This window comes from Notothenia coriiceps, unplaced genomic scaffold, assembly GCF_000735185.1.
Source record: "Notothenia coriiceps isolate Sejong01 unplaced genomic scaffold, NC01 NC01_scaffold00020741, whole genome shotgun sequence".
Classification (NCBI taxonomy): Eukaryota; Metazoa; Chordata; class Actinopteri; order Perciformes; family Nototheniidae; genus Notothenia; species Notothenia coriiceps.
This window is the reverse complement of record NW_011353442.1, coordinates 48,058-65,465: the sequence shown is the minus strand read 5'-3', so window position 1 is coordinate 65,465 and position 17,408 is coordinate 48,058. Positions and strand designations below refer to the sequence as shown.

The 17,408-nt window shown below is 40.8% G+C and overlaps 1 protein-coding gene across 1 annotated transcript; it reads left to right on the top strand.

Moving 5' to 3' along the window:
• Positions 1 to 492: 492 nt before the first annotated feature.
• Positions 493 to 3,315, top strand: sars1 (seryl-tRNA synthetase 1). Its single transcript, XM_010779809.1, has 6 exons — positions 493 to 605; positions 742 to 900; positions 1,417 to 1,560; positions 1,658 to 1,813; positions 2,378 to 2,599; positions 3,160 to 3,315. Exons 1-6 carry the CDS (start codon positions 510 to 512, stop codon positions 3,313 to 3,315), a joined length of 933 nt encoding a protein of 310 aa, XP_010778111.1. The 5' UTR covers positions 493 to 509.
• The last annotated feature ends 14,093 nt before the right edge of the window (positions 3,316 to 17,408 follow it).

Here is a 17,408-nt window from a genome sequence, read left to right as displayed (position 1 = left end):
TACAAAAGTAATCGATTTGTTTTTATATCACATCCGACGGGAGGAAATTCAGCAGCTCTCACTACCGATTTTTAATCCTAATTTAATCATCATCTTCACCACGATCATTTATGTTTATGTTCGCCGAATTGACATGAAAGCACTGACAAATATGAATATACTGTAGTCAACTTCATTAAAACGTTATTAACGTGCCTAAACTCAGTAATTCACCATTTCTACGCATGACAACACACTTTGTCCGTGTTTGGCTCTCTCGCTGCACAGTGAAGCGTTCCCGCATTGACATCACTTCCGGCTTCCCCCAAAACCTCAAAATGAGTCGAAGGAATTTCCCCGCGATGTTCGAAATTATTGGTATTTATCGGAACGGTATCGCACCTTCTTTTTTAAACTGACGGTTCGAGATTACTAGTAGCCCAATATTTCATTGCACAACAGTTGTTGGGAGGCTGTCACAGGCTCTTTAAGAGGGTGTATTTAACTGTATATCTGACCTATTGTTGTTTATGTTCTTAATGCAGAAAAAGGAACCAGTTGGAGATGATGACTCTCTACCAGAAGAAGCCCAATACGTTGAGTCCCTAACAGCTGAAACACTATCGGTATGAATGCCTTCTCTAATCCTTCATTCCCTATGAGTGTTTGCACTTTGATTCGCACAGTTCTTAAAAGAGAGAACACACAAATGTCTTTTTTCTTTCGTTAACTTGTTTGCACATTTCCATTTCTCTATGTCAGCCCCTGACGGTAACCCAGATCAAAAAGGTGCGTTTGTTAGTGGACGAGGCAGTAGAGAAAGCTGATATCCAGAGAATAAAGCTGGAGGCGGAGCGCTTCGATTACCTGAGGGAGATCGGAAACCTCCTGCACCCGACTGTGCCCATCAGCAACGATGAGGTGAGGGGCCCCACACAGGCCGGTAAAAGATAGAGCAGAACACATCATCTGGGTTTAGTCACATCGGTTGACAAGTGATTTACCAATAATTGTGATTACATGATCCATCAATGACTAATTTATAACAGGGGGGAGGTTTCTAAGCACTGTCAGGAGAATGGAGTGGTTCATTTCTGGTAGAAACACAAAACCAATCACAGGAAGCATACCATCAATGTGTAATTGGTGAAAACTGCTGTAGCATGAACAAGAAATTAGCAACTAAACTAGCTAGCTAGATAGCTGCTAAAAGGTACCATTTTAATAACTTATAGAAGGCTTTTAATGCTTTTTGAGGTTTCCCTTCCCTGTAGTGTGTTGTTGAACATATAAATGGTCTGCAACGGCTAAAATCCCAAAGCTCCCACTGCACACTGGAAAATGGAATGTATCCTTCTCACACTGGTTTAGAATGAGGAGGCGGACCTTTGACTGTGAACCCGCCCCTTAAAGTTTCCTCTTGTTCCCCGCTGACAGGATGCAGACAACAAGGTGGAGCGTACCTGGGGCGACTCCAGCGTGCAGAAGAAGTACTCCCACGTGGACCTGGTGGTCATGATCGATGGCTTCGACGGAGAGAGGGGGGCTGTGGTGGCTGGGAGCAGAGGTTACTTCCTGAAGGTGAGGGCAGACCCATGCAGCAGATGAACATGAAATCACCAGAGAGAGAAGCTGTTCATGCTTTTCCTCTTGTCTCTTCTCCGTCATCTCCCCTCAGGGCCCACTGGTGTTCCTGGAGCAGGCTCTCATCAACTACGGCTTGAGGCTCCTCCACAGCAAGGAGTACACCCCGCTCTACACGCCCTTCTTCATGAGGAAAGAGGTCATGCAGGAAGTGGCGCAGCTCAGCCAGTTTGATGATGAGCTCTACAAGGTACAGAGGTTTTTAAAGACTTCCTAAACCTTTTCTGTTCAATTGTATTTAACTTAAAAAGGTGTTGTCATACCCCCTTTCTGTCCTTCACTATCCTGCAACATTGTGAAAAATACATTGAGATTTAAGTATTTTTTAAATCAAACACCAGGCTAATAAAACCATTGTTTTGGGATGAGATGTTCAGATGTCTTCATACTTTTGTATTAGTTCTAGTGGTGGCAGTGCCCCATGGAGGCCTAAACAAAGAACTGCACATTTTAGAGAGTAGTAGTACACTCTTTTTTTGTCATCTTACATTGTGTGAATATTCTGACTGAACTTGATCACTCATTACAATAACTAACTACAAAATTAGTTAACTTTAATAATACCTACTTTATGTTTTAATTTGCTAATGTAAAATTAACTTACATTTATGGAATATTCAATTTGAACAAATACACAGGTCCTTTATATTCATGAAATTGCAAAGATAAACATTCAAATTCACTCTGTGAAAACCTTTCAAATGGTTTGATATCATTGTTTGTACATCCTAACCCCGCCTGTGTTTTTATCCAGGTCGTTGGTAAGGGCAGCGAGAAGTCAGACGATAACTCTGTGGATGAGAAGTACCTGATCGCCACCTCGGAGCAGCCCATCGCCGCCTTCCTGAGGGACGAGTGGCTGAAACCCGAGGACCTGCCCATCCGCTACGCCGGCTTCTCCACCTGCTTCAGACAGGAAGTGGGCTCCCACGGCCGAGACACGCGCGGGATCTTCAGAGTGCACCAGTTTGAGAAGGTCAGCTGTAATGCAGGAAATAATGATCTGGAAATGAGAATCGTATAGCAATGGCAGTGTTGTCACTTTCTTGGGCTTTTATTTTGAAAAACAAGCCTAAGCCCAAGCTTCCCAAAATAATAGTTGCTCTATTGGGCTTTTACTTTGAAAACGAATAGGCCTTGTCCGGAGCTTCCTGTAAGGATACTATTCATCTATGTGGGCTTTTTGTTTTGAAAAACGTGCATCGTCAGGAGCTTACAGTAAGGTCACAGTTACTGAATAGGGCTTTTTTTTAAAGAAAAACTAATATTCCTGTAATGATAGTTATTCTTTGAGCCTCATCATGAGCCTCCTGTTAGTGTGCAGTAACTCTTTTGGGCTTTTATTTTGAAAATGAGACTAATGTTAATTGGTTATTCCAGAAGCCTGCTGACTTTGCCACATTTTGGGTATAACTTATTTAGTTAACAAATTCAATGGCAGTTATGTGTGTTGAACCGAGTCAGTGATTGAGTGATTTACTGTTTTGTTTTGGTATATGGTGAAAAACAATGTCATAAATCTTTTTTTCTTTGTAGATCGAGCAGTTTGTGTATTCCTCCCCACATGACAACAAATCATGGGAGATGTTTGATGAGATGATCGGGACCGCAGAGGAGTTCTACCAGACGCTAGGAATTCCTTACCGCATCGTCAACATCGTGTCAGGTACGTCTGACACACAGCTTTCTTAATGTGTAACAACATTGTACCAATCTGCTTATATTTTAAGCCGAGTTACCATTGAAAAAAGGTCGGGAGCTACTGTGGTAATTTAACCAGGAAAAGGGAGTGGCATATTAATTAGGGCTGTCAAGTTAACGCGATTAACGCATGTGTATTTTTTGTCCTCGGCCGCCCCGTAGTTTCAGAGCGCATCGAGTTTAAAATACCATCTACAAGCTGATGCTGACAGTCCCGCTCCTGCCCCGCTCCTGCCGCCCGCTTGCGGCAGACCACACTTCCACGCTCACCGGCAGGCACCGACTGGCCATCGGGAGGACCAGGAGGGTGTGTGTATGTGTGGTGCGAGCACCTTAAGTGTATTGTTGTTGTTAGCATCTGGTGCTAGCTAGCTGCGCTAACGGATATAAGGAGCTGTTTCAATGAAAACAGAGGAGAGGCATTTCGCCGACATCTGTGCCGAGCACTTGACTTTTTGCAGGTAGCCAGACAGAGGGACATTGTACGAAAAGTCAGCACACTCAGCACGGATAGTGCGCGCAACATGATTGCAGCGTCCAGGCAGCTCCCGTTCGAGCATATGCCTTGAGTTGCACATAGCTCCAACGATCCATCACGGCCACACACACACACACACACACACACACCTTCCTGAGGAGGACATGCAGATTTGAAGCTGATTTAAATGCAATCCACCCAATAAATATAGTGACATTTCAATCAAAGCCACAACCCTCAATGTAGCGTTAGCTACAAACATCAAGGAGATCACTCAAGTCTGAAGGGCTCATCCTCTGGGTGGCATGAATGTCTGCAGCAATGTGGTATCAAAAACATCCGGCAGATGTTCAGATATTTCCTAAATAAGGTAAAACTTTGACAGCAAAAAAAAGGGTCAGGTAATCACCCAAGGCTTTATGATTCATCCTCTAGGGACCAAGAATGTCTACACAGATAATAATGACAATCAACGTAACAGATCAAGATACCTCAGTCTGTACCGTGAGATTTAAGAGGCTGTATGAACATCCTTATGTTTAAGAAAATGTATTATTAAGAAAGCGTAATCAGACAGTATAGAGATTATATTTGATTGTGTTCTAGTTTTATGTTTCTGTAGATCTCTGTAAGCAACTGTGATTGACAGAACATTACCGGTACTTTTGATTTTACATGTGTATGGTTATTAGATGTTAAGAGTGTCTTCTCCTTTCCACCATGGGCTACATAAAGACTGTACATGTTTTGTTTTAAAATAACTGCCATGTGTAGAATAAACAAATACAGAAAATAACGCAGTGTCTGTCTTAGCTGATATTGTACTTGTGCAGTACAAACTCCTGACCAAATTGTTGACGTCCTTCAGAGCCTTCTTTTAGTTGCTGGCCCATTTGGGAGTTAGACACAGAGATAAATCTGATGTGGTGTGACAACAAGTCTTATGATGAACTACTTCCTGGAAGCCATCATAATTGCAAAGACTACACTTTATTTACATTATCAAAACCTGGTTATATATATAAAAAGGGTTGTACATTGTCGTGCAATGGGTAGCTCATGTTTTCATACCAAGATATTGTCCGGTATTAAGATGAATGCAGTATTCAGTTGTGTTTTGGAAGCTGTTATTTTATAAATTACTTTGGTGAAATTGTTCCTGCTAGACAATAGTGACAAAAAAGTCATTCAATTGCACTAAAGGCTAAGGCAAGAGTGTGTGTGAAGCTGCTAGTGTGGGGGCGGTTTGCAGAGCTGTGATTGTGTGAGCGGGGAAAAAAAGAAGACTGGATAGAGATGATGGGAAAGAAAGAGCGAGGACGGAGACGACTGGCAGGAGGGCGGTATATGGCTGAGCAACAAAAAGACTGGGAGGGAGAGAAAAAGAGGAAATAATGAAATTCTCTTCTTGATTGACAGCTGGGGACCGATCCATTTTCCCCTCAGCGTGGCTGTCACCCAAGTCTCAGTCAATACAATACAGAGTCATTACTGCGCTCCATACTGGTCTGTAACAACATGGTGTCCTTGTGGCGCTTATATGGATGACAAGCTTTGATAACTACATGCCTTTGATCAATGGGAATAAAAGCGCTTGCTGTGCAAAGTTATCTAACACTGGTTGAATAATGTAAATGCCATGTTCCAATCTGATGTGGCTTGCGTTGACAGGAGAGTATGAGACGGACGCTATATATTCCCTTATGAGTATTTGAACCCATAATAAGCGGCACACAGATATGTCAAAGGGTACAAATTACTACGCTAAAAAGCAGGTTGACAAAGGGTTATAGTTGATCCTTAAAGGTCCCATGTTCATGGCCATTTCCACTGATCATAACTCCATTGTTGAGGTCTACTAGAATATATTTATATTGTGCAATTTTCCAAAATCACTTTGGTTTCTCAAACAGCATCTCTGTGAACTACGTGTATTCACTGAATTTCACTCTCTGCCTTTAACGGCTCGTTGTAGCTCCAGTAGCTCCAGCCCCCACCCTCCCTGTGAGCACAGTGTGCTCTGATTGGTCGGGACGTTGTGAATCGCGCTGAGCTCCGTGGAGGTGTGGTTTCCTTGTTTAGCGATACACAGCCAAACACAGCCAGACTCACCCTGAGCACACACAAAGTCACAGCCGAAGTAAAAACAATAAGTGTGTCTTGATATTGAGTAAGAGAAAGTTTGATAAACGCTGTGAGAATGGGTCTGCAGAGAGAATTTCGCCGCGATCCCAACTGTCTGTTATCAGCCTGCAGCCAGGGAGGAGAGATCAGCAGAACTGCCTGCACTGAGTGTGTGTGTGAGGAAGTCCGTGGATTGGTCAATTTGGACCAATCAGCGGGGGCTTAACGTAACGGCTCCGCGGACGGATTGGTCCATTTGGTTCCGGGTACGGTTGACATCATGCATACCCGGAAGAATCAAATGGGCAATGACGAATCTCCAACGAGGCGTTTTGAGGAGGTATTCTCTGTGTTAGAGTTTTACTCGCTACAGGGTGCACTTTGAGGGTTTTGACTCTGCAGACCGTTTACATGCATAAAAACCTTCATAACACACAAGGGGACGGGTAATAACCGGAAAAGCATGACATGGGACCTTTAAGCCATTTTAACCTCGCCAGTTTGAGATCTAAACCAACCTAAATCATTCTTAAAAAGCAAGACACAGTCTAACTTAATATAGTTCAAGCAGACCATGCACAATGTAACTTATTGTACTCTACACGCCTAGTTAAAATCTCCCCAACCTCATTAAACTTGACCCACTGCTTCCCATCCTGGGTCAACTTAACCCATTGGCACCATTTAAATCAACCTGAATCCAAACAAAACTCAACTACAGATTACTGCGGCAGTGTAACAACTTCTGAAGCTATAAGTGTTACCTCTCCGTTCTCCAGTGGTTGGATCTTTGAATAAAAAGACGTGCAGATAACTTCATCATCTCGGGTGTAGGATGGATTTCCGGTCCGCGGGTTGATGTTGAACCTCGTCAGGCACTCTGTGTCTGTCATGGCGTAGTACTGCCAGGGGTCAAAGGTGACGCCATCTATTGAACGCTCTAAGATCCAGTTACCTGTGGACAAAAATATGATGAAAGAATGATGATGAAAGGCATTAAACGTGTGATATGTAGATGGGAAATTATCAATAACAGAATGATGGAGGTCCAAGATGTGCTGAGGTCAAACTATTTAAAATACATAGAAAATTGACAGAACATTCAATTCTACATATTTATTAATAGCCTGGACCGAAAATGTGATATTCCACCTCCTGAATCGATTCAATGGATATTCATTTTTTTTCCATCCAAGAGACAATCAGACTGCATTTACCAAAGAAAAAGTTCCTGTCCAACTTTGTAAGTTTAGGTAAATGAAGGTTAAACCATTTATTTTTACAACAATATATGAAAACGTATAAATTGCAATAAAAATAGATACTTAAAAGAATGTCTCAAAACTGCGAAAGTAGAAAATGATGATGAAATTCGTATAATCCAAAAATCATCACTTTATGTTTTTGTTTTTCACAATACCTTTGGTCTATTTTATCTGTTAGAAAGGGCCTTTTTCCATTTGTCCAGCACAGTTTCACACATGTTCCTATTAAAACCCCTTAAAGGTCACTTATCGTGCTATTTTTAGGCAATAGCATAGGTCTCAGATATATAAAAATATATAAAANGCTGCTCTTTTTTGGTCTTCCCAGATTCCCAGTGGTATTTACTCTATTTCGTACAACACAACTAGTAGCCTACATCTCTTTATTAACCGCAGAATTTAACTCAGTAATCTAACTACAAAGACATTCAAAATCTTTCCAGACCTGGGAGCCTGCAAGAGGGAAAATGTGTACTTTTTATGACTCATTCCTCTACCACTCGATTGTTTCGAGTGATTGTAAAAAAAAATTCTTTGTTGATTTTTTCATTTCATTTCAAACATTTATTTATCCAGGTGTATCCCATTGAGATCATTGATCTCTTTTTCAAGGGAGACCTGCTCAAGTAGGTTCCACATGAAACATAAAAACATAACAGTACAACAAAAAGGACATCTTACAGCGTCATTACAGGGTTTACAATGTACATAACTATCCACATGAGCAGGTACCAACAGCTTCCGATTGTGTAGCATCCAACCGAGCTTTAAAAACATTTAGTGGCACCAGATTGCTCAGTTTCCATTTCAATTGCAGACTATTCCAAGACAGTGGAGCTGCACATCTAAATGTTATCTGCCCTAAGACAGTCCTAGCAGTTGGCACATTTAATAAAACTACAGCATGCGATCTCAGGCAGTAGCCACTTACAATTCACCGTGAGATCGGGGAGCAGATGTAGGATGGAAGTTCCCCTAACATGGCTTTGTATATGAAAATGTACCAGTGACTGAGCCTCCGTACAGTTAATGAAAGCAAACCAGCCCCTTGCATACAGGGTACAGTGATGGGTTAATGCTTTACAGTTTGTCACAAATCTCAGTGCACTGTGATACGCAGCATCTAACTTGTTTGGTGATGTTAGTTTCTTTGCAGGTTCATATTAATAACAAAACATATAAATAAAGTTAATTTTGATGGTAAATGGTCTGTACTTATATAGCACTATATCGGGTGAATAAAAAGTATTTCAAATAAGCTTCACTTTTACCAGCTGCAAAATTAAAATGGTACTTTGAGTATATTTAGAATAATCTGATGAGCATTCATTTATAGGATATAGTTAAAGATTAAGGATACATCCTTACTCATACGTATAATGACTGTCGCATCTTACCAGAGTCATTAGTAATGTTTGTCTTCTATATTTAATCCATTTATCACATTTATTGTCAAAGATATTGTTTTCTTTTAACCAATTCCTTTTAATTTGTTTATTATTGCTAATGTTATTACAAAGAATCTCGAGGGTAAGCCTTGACAAATCGGAGTAGTTCTTCAACCGTGTGTTTCAGAAATGAGCCAAAACATTCTGCTGATAAAATTGAGAAACCACAGCGCTCTGCATGGCCTTCTCTCCCCTGTCTCCGTTACCCTGGAAACTGCTGTCCATGTAGGAAGGAGCAATTTTGTTACAGAGGCAGGGCGATGCAGCAAATACAACTATAAAACATGACTTTACAGTTATAGAGGCAGAGAGGAAGAGGGCGAGGAAAATAGATTTATTTTAAAAAGACTGAAAACTTTTCTGATTGCCAATACCTTATAAATTCAAATCTCACACTGCACGGTAACTTTTATTAATGTATTTTATACCTGTGTAAGGACTCAGTTTTAAAAGACGCCCTATAAAGCGTTTTTGGTTTTCCCTGTAGTGTGTTAGTGGTATTTTAGGTGCATTTAAATGGTCTGCAAAGGCTAAAATCCCAAAGTTGAGGGAGTTTCTCTCCCACAAACTCCCCTGAAACGCCTCTGTTGGACTGTTTGTTTACTTCCTTAACATAATGATCGACTATGTAACACCCGCGCTTCTATTGGCTAGCGCCCAACACATTGTACGTTATAGGATAAGGGGCGGGGAATCTCTTAGCGGTTGACCAATCACAACAGAGCCGGCCAGCTAACCAATCAGAGCAGACTGGGCTCTGGTTTCAAACAGAGGGGGAAAAGAGGTGCTGCAGCACAGTAGGGCTGTCCCGAATACCATTTTTCGGGCTCCGGATATTCTGTAGTAATCAGCAGCGAATATTCTGATATTCGGCCCGCGCGTGAGAGGGGGGGGGCGTAGTAATCTGCAGCGAACCGCTTCAGCACATGTATTTCGTTTTATTCACGGCATTCATTTTGTTATTCTACAGTATTGTTGTTTTATAGTTATTTGTTAATGTAAATAACCCAATTTGTGTTCTTTGAAATTGAAAAGGATATTGCATTGTGTTTGTTGTTGTAGGAAGTTGTTGTTGCTATGGAAACAACGTGACGGAGATTAACGGAGAAAAGTCATATCTACATATAAAGACGGAGAAAGTAAACAATCAAGTTTATGGTTAAGTGTTAGCACCCCCCGAAGAGGCACAAGCTCTCACGTTGATATTGGAGATTTCAATAAATAAAAAATAAAAAACGAATAGTACCGAATAGTACTCCAACGAACGAATATTCGGATATTCGGGTACAGCCCTACAGCACAGGCAGTATGAGAAACATAAAGAGCTTTTTGAACATTAAAGCTTGGGAACATGTCACAGTGAATAAAAAAAGAATAAAAGAAATTGCCTGAAAACGGGTATTACATGTCCTCTTTAATGTTTTTAAAGGTTATTTTGTAATATGTTTCTGTGTCTTATTGCTTTTCATATATTTTGTAAAGCGCTTTGAATTGCCTTCATGTTGGAATGTGCAATATAAATGAACTTGCCTTGCCTTCCATATGAGTAAAAGGAAGGGAAAGGGGAGACAGGAGTAAAACAAGAGAAAGCCATGATGGTAGATTAAAAGAAGAAGGGCGCAGCGGGGTTGGCGTAGATAAAAGGAAGTTCAGAAGTGGGGGGAACGTGCAGTAACTAAATGAACATATCAAAGATTCCTTCCAATCCTCTGACCCCTGAGTCACAGATAGAGGTACACAGAAATGTAAGACGACTGAAGAATTAGCTTGATAGCTAAATCAGAGGAGACACGCGCTAAAGCACACTCGGCGAGTTATGATAATAACTGCTATCGAAGTGCGTCTGATTACATACGGAGAGTCGGGAGGATGGAGAGCAGGGAAGAGGCCCAGGCGCTGTAAGCTGGTTAAGCAGATTGTCTGATCAAACTATGCCTCCCTACATCTATTCACATACTCTCAAAGCCTCATCTCTGCCATCCATCTCTCAACCTCCCTCCCGAGTCATAATGGACCCATTGAGTCACTCCATTTGTCTCCCATCACATGCCCGAAGCCAAATCCTTTCCTTTATTCTTTATTTTCTCTTTGTTTCTCTTTATGCCCCTAACGCCCCCACACCATCTCCATCAAGGGTAAGATATCACATCACACATATGACAGAAGGCAAAAGTCATGCTCAATATATATGTGTGAGTTAGTGTGTGTGTGTGTGTGTGTGTGTGTGTGTGTGTGTGTGTGTGTGTGTGTGTGTGTGTGTGTGTGTGTGTGTGTGTGTGTGTGTGTGTGTGACACAGACAGACAGAGAAGGTCAGTGTGGAGCCTGCAGGGAGACACAGGAGAGGAGCGACTGGCAGGGATCAAATACTAATCGATACTGAACACACACTCTCTCTCTCACTGTGGGTTTACGCTCAACTCAGCCTTGTCCCTTTCACACTCTCAGGCCTGTCAGAGAGGGAGTGTGTGAGTGTGTGTGTGTGTTTGTGCGTGGATCAGGTTTCTCTTCTTCGGCCAAGGGGACGGTCCTCTCTCCGCTGTGACATATCCTTTGAGAGACTTGTTCGTGTGTGTGACCCCCAGATGCCTTGGAATCATTGAGGGGCGGATCGTGTTGCCGGCCGGCTTTAGGCCCGGCTTACTTTGTTCCAAGGTAAACTTCGCTGGCTGGTAAATCACCGCAGCCCGAGGCCACACTATCTGACAGGGGTCAAATTACTCTACCAAATCCATTTCAGTTGCTTTTGTGTGATCAACTGCAATTGGAACAATGGAGATACAAGTGAGTGAGCCCTGAGGCTTTAAACACACCCACTTGTCTGCATCCTCAGGAATGCGGTGTTTAAAGATATTTGTCATAGAAATTTGATTCAGACTTCTTTTGTCTGCAAGACGATGAGCAGTGCAGCTTGGGTTACTGAAGAAATTACTGTCAAACCTGACCATCAAAGTAGTTTCTCAGAAAGGGATTGATGGGTATTCTGATACTTGTACATCACTCAATGCAATGGACAAGGTTGCTTACTTTCTTCAAGGAAAGATTCATTGTGTTTTCCATGTGCAGTATCTATGTGTTTGTTGCTTTACAGAGGAGATCACCTGTCTTGAATTGGAAATACTTTTAGATAACAGTCTTTTTGGGTGTCAGGATTTTAATTTAATTTTAATTTAAGATTTTCATGGAGAGGGGCCCATGTCCAAGGGGTTTGAGTATGGGTTGGCTGCTTTCCACAGACCACTTTCAACAGTTTAAATGGGATTTGGCTGCAGGAGAAAGTTGTTCCAATGTAAACTGTAGACATTTTGTAGTGTGGACATTGGCTGTCTCTGTTTCTGGACCAAGATGGTTCACAAAACCCTGTTGCTTATAGGCTTACCACAAGAAAAATGTGTTTTCACCATTAGGTCTACTATCTGTCCCCTTCTCTTTTATTTTTATGTAGACTATTTATACAATATGATTGTATGAAGTTAAATGCTTGACGTTATATTATTGCATTCAAGCAGCAAAACTAGAAACGTACTAATCATCTTGACATGCCAGAAAACAATTCTATGACTCTCCAGAGGAAATGATAATTGGATTTTTCAATTTGGCGACGACGACAATGAACACACATTTATAATGAAGTAAAAGGAAAGGAGGGTAAATTCTACGTTAGTGGACAGTGTGAGACAGTGTCTGAAAGAAGATTATTCAAGCCAAAAAGTGTAGGAGTTAGCATTGTGTTAGACTTAAGGAACTAAGCTCAGTGGGCCCCCTGTAGGCAATGGATGGATTTTTTCCTTTCGTAATATACTTTAAGCCAAACTGTGAGAAACAACTCGCGTCCCATTCATCCGCAATGCACTGATGGCAGCAAGCTACCATACAGGGAGAGACATTTTCATTGTTCGGCCCAAGGACAAGTATTGAATGCTTAAAGCTGCGGAGAGAACTCAATGAAAAAGTGTTGTGCTTGAAAACGTACAATGTACTTTTCAACAGAATGAAAGAAATACATTTATTCAACAGGTTGATTGACGTACAGTATATGTCCAGACACGAGAATCAAGGTGAGTTACGGTAAGAGAAAAGGCAGTTTCTTTATTGGTTATTTTGCGGGATTTTCCTTTGGTAAGAGGTATGTTCAGAGGGATGTGGATGTTTTTGCAATTTCAGATCTACTTGGACATCCTGATCATACCAATTTAAAATGGAAAATAATAAGCATGTTCAGTATTTACATATAACAATGTGATTTTACACAACGTCATGTGTTGGGTCTGCTAAGATTTGTAAGGACTTTCAGTGTGGACCAGCCTTAAGTTAATATCCATCTAACCCCAACACAGCAACAAGAGCCTAAATCAGCTGTTAACATGCATCACTATAACAGATGGTATCATGGAAAAACTCACTATCAAAGCGTGCTTCAAGGTTTTATAAAGTGCGTCATCCACTATATATGTTACGTTTAGGGATCTAAAGAAAGCCTGCTTGTTTTACTGCTTCCTTTCCAAGTATTCCTTTGAGTTATATTGTCTGTTCTCTATCAACAACCTCAAAATATTATCTTGAGAAAACGATCACAGCTGCAACATATAGTTCCATAGCTAAACGTTGCTCTTAAATACAATGATTTGTGCATTTTTTTTTATGTGCTGCCAGTGACTGGACTGCTCTCTGCTTTGAGAGAATGGAAAAGCCCTCTGCCAAAGTTTGACAAAGTATGGAAAAAACAAGCAGTCCGACTGAATGATTTTATGCCGACAGAGAGAGAAGATGTGAAAAGGTTGCATAAGGGGAGAGACGAAGGAACAACGACAGAGAGTTAAAGGACAGTGGTCATTTGTGAGAAGCTGAAACTTGATTATTTGTTGACATATTTCCCAACGTACAGCCTCCTCTCTGTAGATTGTATTCTCTAGCCAGCGTTGCTTTAACTTTGAATTGAGGGTGTTTTGTTAGTTTGTAGCAGGACAGGGAGAAAGTAAACACACCTACAGATTCCCTGAGAAAAAGGGGAGTGGCTAATCAAACACCCCTGAGAGAATTATTATTATTTTTCCTTTGTAAAATTCAGTATATAGGTCACCGGGCTATCCCTCTGTTTCTGTGTGTCTAAAAAGTTTAATTTATTCGTTCAGGGATAAGACCAACGCTACAAGTTCGCTAAGAAACACTGCTGTTTCCTCTTACTAATGAACACATATCTGTTTCTTAGCTCTTTAACCACATGTCACACATGTCTGCTACAATCTCTAGTAATCTGTCTAGAAAAGTATTCTCACTCAACAAGCAGTTCACCCCAACTCTCCCTGCATTAACTAACCTCTCACTTATCACCTGAACCATTTCGCCTTCTCTAACTACATCCACCATGTCTGCTTTTCTATCTGTTTCCAGTTTTTCATCCGCCCAGTGCCAAGGTTTGAGTGAACTAACTTGTTCCCAGATGCAGAGAGTCAATAAGGGCTGATCCCAACAATAACATTTTAATAATCTGGTCTTTCATGCAACCAAACTTTATCCCTTCTGACCGCCGTGCACAAGAGCAAATGAAATTAGGACAAATCAATGGCCCGTTATTAACAAGCGCAGTGAACTTTTGCTCCTGTTTCAGACATGCTCTGGATAATAAAAAGTTCATTGATAAAATGAATGATGACATTGTCAAATGTCTCTTTAACTCGAACCACTGGGAATTCCTTTTAAAATGTTAGAGCTCAAACAGTGTTTGGTTGTTTGAGGAGGCTCAAACTTGCTCTTGTGATTGTCATGATGATTTCATTACATGATCACTTGTTTTCGTGGGTAAGAAAGTTTTGGAGTACCCAACTTATTTTTGATATTTAGTTATCATGAAATAATATATGAAATAACAACTGAACTGCTGAAACAATTTCCTAACATTCATCTACTTAGTAATTATGTATCTATTATCTAATATATCATTCCAATAACTTGCATATAGACTCGTATTGCACTATTCCACTTTTTTTTAAACTATTTTTCTTTTTGTATTACTTTTAATATAGTATATTTTAATATTGTTTTACTTTGTCTGCTTATCTGTATTATTGTGTTGCATTGTTGGAGAAGCCTGTGACCTAAGATTTTCNCCCTGGTTGTGCCTTTGGCAGTTCTCAAGATTATATCTATTACCAATAACTTGCATTATAGTACTCTATTGCTACTTACTTTCCTTACTTTTTTTAAACTATTTTTCTTTTTGTATTACTTTTAATATAGTATATTTTAATATTGTTTTACTTTGTCTGCTTATCTGTATTATTGTGTTGCATTGTTGGAGAAGCCTGTGACCTAAGATTTTCAACGACATAATTACTCTGTAGCTATGTTAGTTTGACAATAAAGAACCTTGAACCTTGAGTTCGTGTTTAAAAAAAAGAAATAATTAATCCGACAAACTTTTATCAAATAAAATCTTACTTTGATTTATCTCAAATACATAAAGGTTAGAACATTATTTGTATTTAGTGCCTCGGCCGTGACATGTTATCTGCTTTAATGTTAAAAAAGCTCTTTATTTTTCTCATACTGCCTGTGCTGCAGCACCTCTTTTCACCCTCTGTCTGAAACCAGAGCCCAGTCTGCTCTGATTGGTTAGCTGGCCGGCTCTGTTGTGATTGGTCAATCACTTAGACATGCAACCCATTGTTACATAGTGATGTCACTATGTTACATATCTAAACAAAGGAGTCCAATGGGGGCGTTTCAGGCAGGGGGGGAGGATGTGGGAGAGAAACTCCCTCTGGAGGGAACTTTGGGATTTTAGCCTTTTTAGACAATTTACATGCACAAAAAGCATAATAGGTCTTCTTTAAAATTGACCAATTACAGTGTACACTAGTCTCTAGCTAAATCTTTCAAATCACAAATGTACTACTAGAGTACATACAAAAAAGAACATTATTCCTGCAAAATGAAATCAACTATACAATATATTTTAGGTATCAATATATTTTAGGTATCTTTTTAAGTTAACAAGATCTTTGCAGGTGAGACAAAAAAGTCTCCATCTCTTCAGGGCACACCTCATCCAGCGACTGTCCCTGCTTCTCAAGTCGTCTCCAAAACCTTTTTTTATTTTATCTTCCTTTCAAGTTACAAGTTCTGTTCACCCATATGTCCGTCTCCACTCACAAATAAATAAGAAAAACAGAGCTCTCTGCTGTTCCACAGTACAGTCCCCCTAATCAGGGGCTTTGTAAGGTCTGAAAACAGCATACAGAGGGAAGAGAGAGGTAAACTCAGAGAGGAAATGAGAGAGAAAGCAGAGAGGGACAGACAGCCCCCTACCCTATAATCCCCTGCTATCCCACTCGAATCCTGACAGCAATAACCTGTTTTTTATTGCAGCGAATGGGAAGAATGCCAATGAAAAAGCACCTATGTGTGTCGTGTCGAGCACTTAATGTAACAGTAAGTCAGTCTCTCCTCTCTCCTCCGGGTGGCTGCTCTCCATTTGGTGGCACTAATATCATTAAATTATTCTGCTTGATAATCTCTGAGTAAATGTCTCTGAATAATCCATTTTCTTCATCTCGGCTAAACCAAAGCTATTATCAAATTTCTCAACGCTTTGTCACCCTGAAACTGGACACAGAAAATGACACGGGAGACTGAAGTGCTGAATAAAAATAGGCACGTGGCAAATCAAATCCACTCTCGTTTTTCACATTTAAGTCAGTTTATGTCTGCAGTAGGTGTTTTGATATGTCTAAATCGACTTCAGAGGAATAATCTTCGTAATGAAGTTTGTCATCGTACAACCCGTTACAATTATGGAGTCATTATTTCCAGAATAGCCTCCAACCCTCTGTAATTGTGACAATTGACATTTTCTGTTCAGCCTTCCTCTGTGTCGCAGCACACAGACACATGAAATGGATCTCATCGGGACGGATCCATCCGAACGCTTGCTTACTTACATGTTGATTGCTACAGTAAATATATGACCTTCTAACAGGCCTCCTTGGCAAGGCAGAATTTTGTTAAATTCAAATTAACAGGCAATTAGGGGTTCACTAAATAATGCTATACTGGCTTTTAAATTGCAGAGAGAGCTGTGATTAAAGCGCCAGTGAGCAAGGTCTCACTCGTTAATGTGATTATTCTGCTGAAATCCGAAAACAAATGACGTCTAATCCAATTAAACAAAATCACAAGTCCATGTTGATATTTACGAATAACAGACAGAAACGGCAAGACTTTGCGAGAAGCTGTTTCATTATGCAAAACACATATTAAAAGGATATTAAACTGGAATTTGCACCCTAAATTGATTTGAGGCCTTTTTCAAGCTCCATTGTTTCCATATTGCTAAAGCCGCCAAATCCTCTTCGTTTATTACGCAATTCCACCTGCCTGCCAGCCGCCCCTCACGCTCAACGCTTGCTTTTGAGCGTGGCGACGGGATGTATCATTTCTTCGCACCGAGACGAGCGGGAGATGAAGAGTGTGACAAGTTGTGTTTACTCCACTCTCCCATGGCTGCATGGTGGAGAGGACATGAGGATACCGAGCCGGGTTGCATAAACGGTGACGAAAAAAAGACGGAGAGAAAGCAGAGAAAAGTAGCTGGGTGTGTCATCGCTCGGCTAGACTGTGATTAGACGCATATCTGTGGAGGACGTGGTATGGTTGTCAAGAAAGAGAGGCAGACCGAGTGAGAGGAAGAGAGGGCTTGGTAACATCATCTCGGACTTCAAAGAACTGTCTGCCTCTTCTGCCGGCAGCCCTCCTCTTGAGTTTGGGAGAAT

Excerpts from the sequence above, each read along its gene's own strand:
- sars1 (XM_010779809.1), top strand. The coding sequence starts at position 510 with ATGTTCTTAATGCAGAAAAAGGAACCAGTTGGAGATGATGACTCTCTA. Across the intron at positions 606-741 it reads TAACAGCTGAAACACTATCG|CCCCTGACGGTAACCCAGAT; the intron begins GTATGAATGCCT and ends TCTCTATGTCAG. Across the intron at positions 901-1,416 it reads TGCCCATCAGCAACGATGAG|GATGCAGACAACAAGGTGGA; the intron begins GTGAGGGGCCCC and ends CCCCGCTGACAG.